We start from the raw sequence: 3208 nt of genomic DNA, 5'->3' as shown, positions 1-3208 counted from the left end.
TTCACCCCCCCCCCCCCCCCCCCGAATTCCAAAAATGAAAAGAGAAAGAAAGAAATCTTCATGGAAGACCAGTTTTGAAACTTAAGAAATTCAACATACATAGATAGAGGACCAGAATATTTTGCAAATAAGCTTTATCAAATCAGCAACTTCAATAGAAGGATTTGCTATTTGTCCAAGTTGGTTAAAAATGTTCAGCAGATGAGGAAATGTTTCCTCAACAATATGATGAACCGGTGTTCTCTCCTCATCTGATTTGAACCTGTCATGGTAAGAAGTACAAGAAATTACTTCATAAGATATTGTAGATATGGATGAATTTATGATGCGGGTATTAACTAGTAAATTTCTTTTCTTAAAATCACACAACTGCACAAATCTTCTCTCATTTTCCTTTTCCAAAAAAAAAAAAAAAAAAAGGGATTCCAGAACAAATCGGAAATACCATAAATGCTTGCAGGTGGAGGCTAAATGAATGTACAGGAAATAGTAACATGCTTTCTACTCTTTTTCCCATTCTCTCCTAGATTAATAAAAGAATTGTGTAACATACAGCAAGCCAGGCTGATGACAAGAAATGGCATCAGTAAGTGTGAATGGTAGCGAAGAAAACAAGCATGTAAGACAGTAGATGTTTTATGTATGCGTTTATGTTCGTTTAGTCTTAGGTATTAGCACGTAAGACATAATAGTTTCACTGGAACGGTTCGTGGAATGCGCTAAGCAGAGTGTAGCTGAAGCAATCAAGATATCCAAACACTTTATCATTGAACTGTTGAGTAATAAGTTACAGATACTTTAGAATTTTGCCAACTACTAAAAACAACAGGTCAAAGTATGTTGAAACTTAGCTTACTTGGAGAGAAAATGGCATGAGAAAAAAATAGATCTGCGCCATTTAAGACTAATTTTTCTCATGATGGGGAGGATATTGTTGGAAAAAAATCGTGTAGCTGTCTATGTATTAAGAACGTACACTGATATATTGCACTTTCATTTCAGTCTTGATAAGAGACCTTTTTTTTTTTTTTTTGAGGGCTTGAATGCATAATGGAAAAGCACTCGGATATGAGAATAAATGGAATGCACTTTGATGAGGAAAAAAACTGAGAAAATAAGTATGATCAACCATTATAGAGAGAGCAAAAATAGTGAAAACACAAAGAAGAGTACAAAGTGCAAAAGACGACTTGGAAACATTTAATGCCAACCAGAAAACAGAAAATGAGTAAGTTATTGGATGACGTTCATTCCTTCACACGCATCCATACAATTATTTCAGATAGCATGATTCTTAAAAAAAGCGTTATACTAATTAAAAAATTGACCTCAACATTCTATTTGGCAAACAAAAGATACCAAAGCTTAAGATGGATGCCCATTGGCAGTTTCCATGAACTTACTCATATTTGCTTGAAAGAATCCTTAGGACAAACAATGAACCATAAAGTTGTTGATCCTGCAAATTATGCTTCACCCAATGCAAAAGTGTTGGCCATTGCTCTGGGTAGTCAGCATGAATAATTGTTTTCAAGCACTCTCCCAGCTGTACCCTGTTTACAAACAAGAGAAGTTTAAAAAGCTGGATAAAACAATTAAATGTGTAGTAAATACTACAAGTACATTCAGCAGATAGAGACAATAGACATAATAGATAACAACACCTGTCGTGTTGCTCTAAAGAGAAGTATCTTTCAGACGCATGAGACGAGCGAGCATTAACTTATATGCCAACACATAAATGCAATTTCCGCATCAGTGTTGTTGGCAGAATGGAGCAAATACAAGCAGACAAAAATACCTACCTCACAAGCGGAGGAACTTGGGCCACAAAATTTAGAATAATCTGCCTCACCACATCCTTATCACTCGGTGAAATCTTTGATTGCTCCCCTGTCACGGCATAAAACATTAACTAGCATGTTAAAGCCTGCAAACAACATTTCTACCACAAATTTTTTGACTGGCAGCCCGTACAGGCAAAGAAATTTTGTTTTTGAGCATTTTAGTCATATTTCCTTTCAAGTTCAACACAAAGTTGCCCAGAATGATTTTCCCAGTTCAAATACATGGCACTCAAATGAGAAGCATTGAAAGGCTTGATTAACACTGCACAAGAGAGAACCGCACAAATACTTGTGATAGCTTTGTGAATTGAATAACCCAATTCTCTCGATAATTCATATACCAGCTGGATGATAAATCACAGGTGAAATTAAATTGCATAATAATCATCAATACAAATGGGGCAACCCCAGAGCAGTCTTCTCTATTTTGTACCAAACACGTGTATGTGACTTCAGAAGTAAACTCACCGGGATCATGGGGTGACCAGTTTTTAGCAATGAAATTCTTAAAATGAATGCTGGCCACCTGCCGGACTGCCAGATCAACATTCCCATCTACTATGATCTGAAGCAGCCTCACCAAATGCTGGGGCGCATATTGAAACTGCATAACCATTCAAAAAACAACTAACTTCGAATCCAATCATCTCGAATTCCAATACCTCTAAAAAAAATTAAAAACAACTCAATCCATTCCCCAAGAAACTCCATTTCCTTTATATTGATATTTTCACATTCCTAGACACTTAATAGTAAAAAAAAAAATCCGTCACCTGGCCGAGCTTCATCCATTTTTAGGAAAAAGAAAAGGACAAAAAAATGATTATTTAAAAAATAATAATACAATACCTGATTAAGACTTTCTTCAGCAGCTTTTCGTTCACCGGGATTGGGGCTGAGTGCACCTTGCAAAATTGGAACTAAACTCGGAAGATCCATTATGCATGTATTTCAACAAAAATTCCTATTTAGCTTGATGATAAAATTGAATCTATAAGCTTGAAAACAGAGGAGGAGGAGGAGCAGTATGCGGGGCGAGACAGCGAATAATGTGTGTATTAGGGTTGAGGAGAGAGTAAAAACCAGAGTGTGCGCAGATTATAGAGACAAAAATGGGTAAATTTCGGCTGAGGTCACTAAACTTTCCGACAAAGTCTGAATTAAATTCTAAACTTTATGGGTCTCCTAACTTTCAATAAAATTGAATTGGATTCTAAACCACTCGATTGAGTCACCAAGCTTCAAATTGATTTCAAATGTCACCTTTTTCTTACTAGCTATCTCTCAAATTGAAAAATGCTTAATTGATAATCAGCTTCTGATTTTTGTATAATCATTTTGTGACACAAGAAGTTACCTCT

General features: G+C 35.9%; 1 protein-coding gene across 2 annotated transcripts in view; it reads right to left on the bottom strand.

Annotated features, from left to right (window-relative positions):
* Positions 1 to 2941, bottom strand: part of LOC111374622 (importin beta-like SAD2 homolog) — a 17967-nt gene extending 15026 nt beyond the window's left edge. Inside the window, exons 1-5 of one of the 2 annotated variants that reach the window (XR_002699167.1) lie at positions 2697 to 2941; positions 2316 to 2451; positions 1806 to 1893; positions 1404 to 1553; positions 100 to 262 (exon numbers count right to left, since the gene is read on the bottom strand). Coding sequence is in view for 1 of the 2 variants with exons in the window: in XM_022997324.1 (XP_022853092.1) it covers positions 100 to 262; positions 1404 to 1553; positions 1806 to 1893; positions 2316 to 2451; positions 2697 to 2786 (627 nt within the window). In the remaining variant the exon portion in view is untranslated. The remainder of the gene's footprint in view (positions 1 to 99; positions 263 to 1403; positions 1554 to 1805; positions 1894 to 2315; positions 2452 to 2696) is intronic. The other variant, XM_022997324.1, reaches the window with a different exon arrangement.
* Between the last annotated feature and the right edge of the window lie 267 nt (positions 2942 to 3208).

This window comes from Olea europaea, unplaced genomic scaffold (assembly GCF_002742605.1).
Source record: "Olea europaea var. sylvestris unplaced genomic scaffold, O_europaea_v1 scaffold1266, whole genome shotgun sequence".
Taxonomy (NCBI): domain Eukaryota; kingdom Viridiplantae; phylum Streptophyta; class Magnoliopsida; order Lamiales; family Oleaceae; genus Olea; species Olea europaea.
Note: the sequence above shows the minus strand (reverse complement) of the source record. Positions and strands in the feature narration are given on the sequence as shown.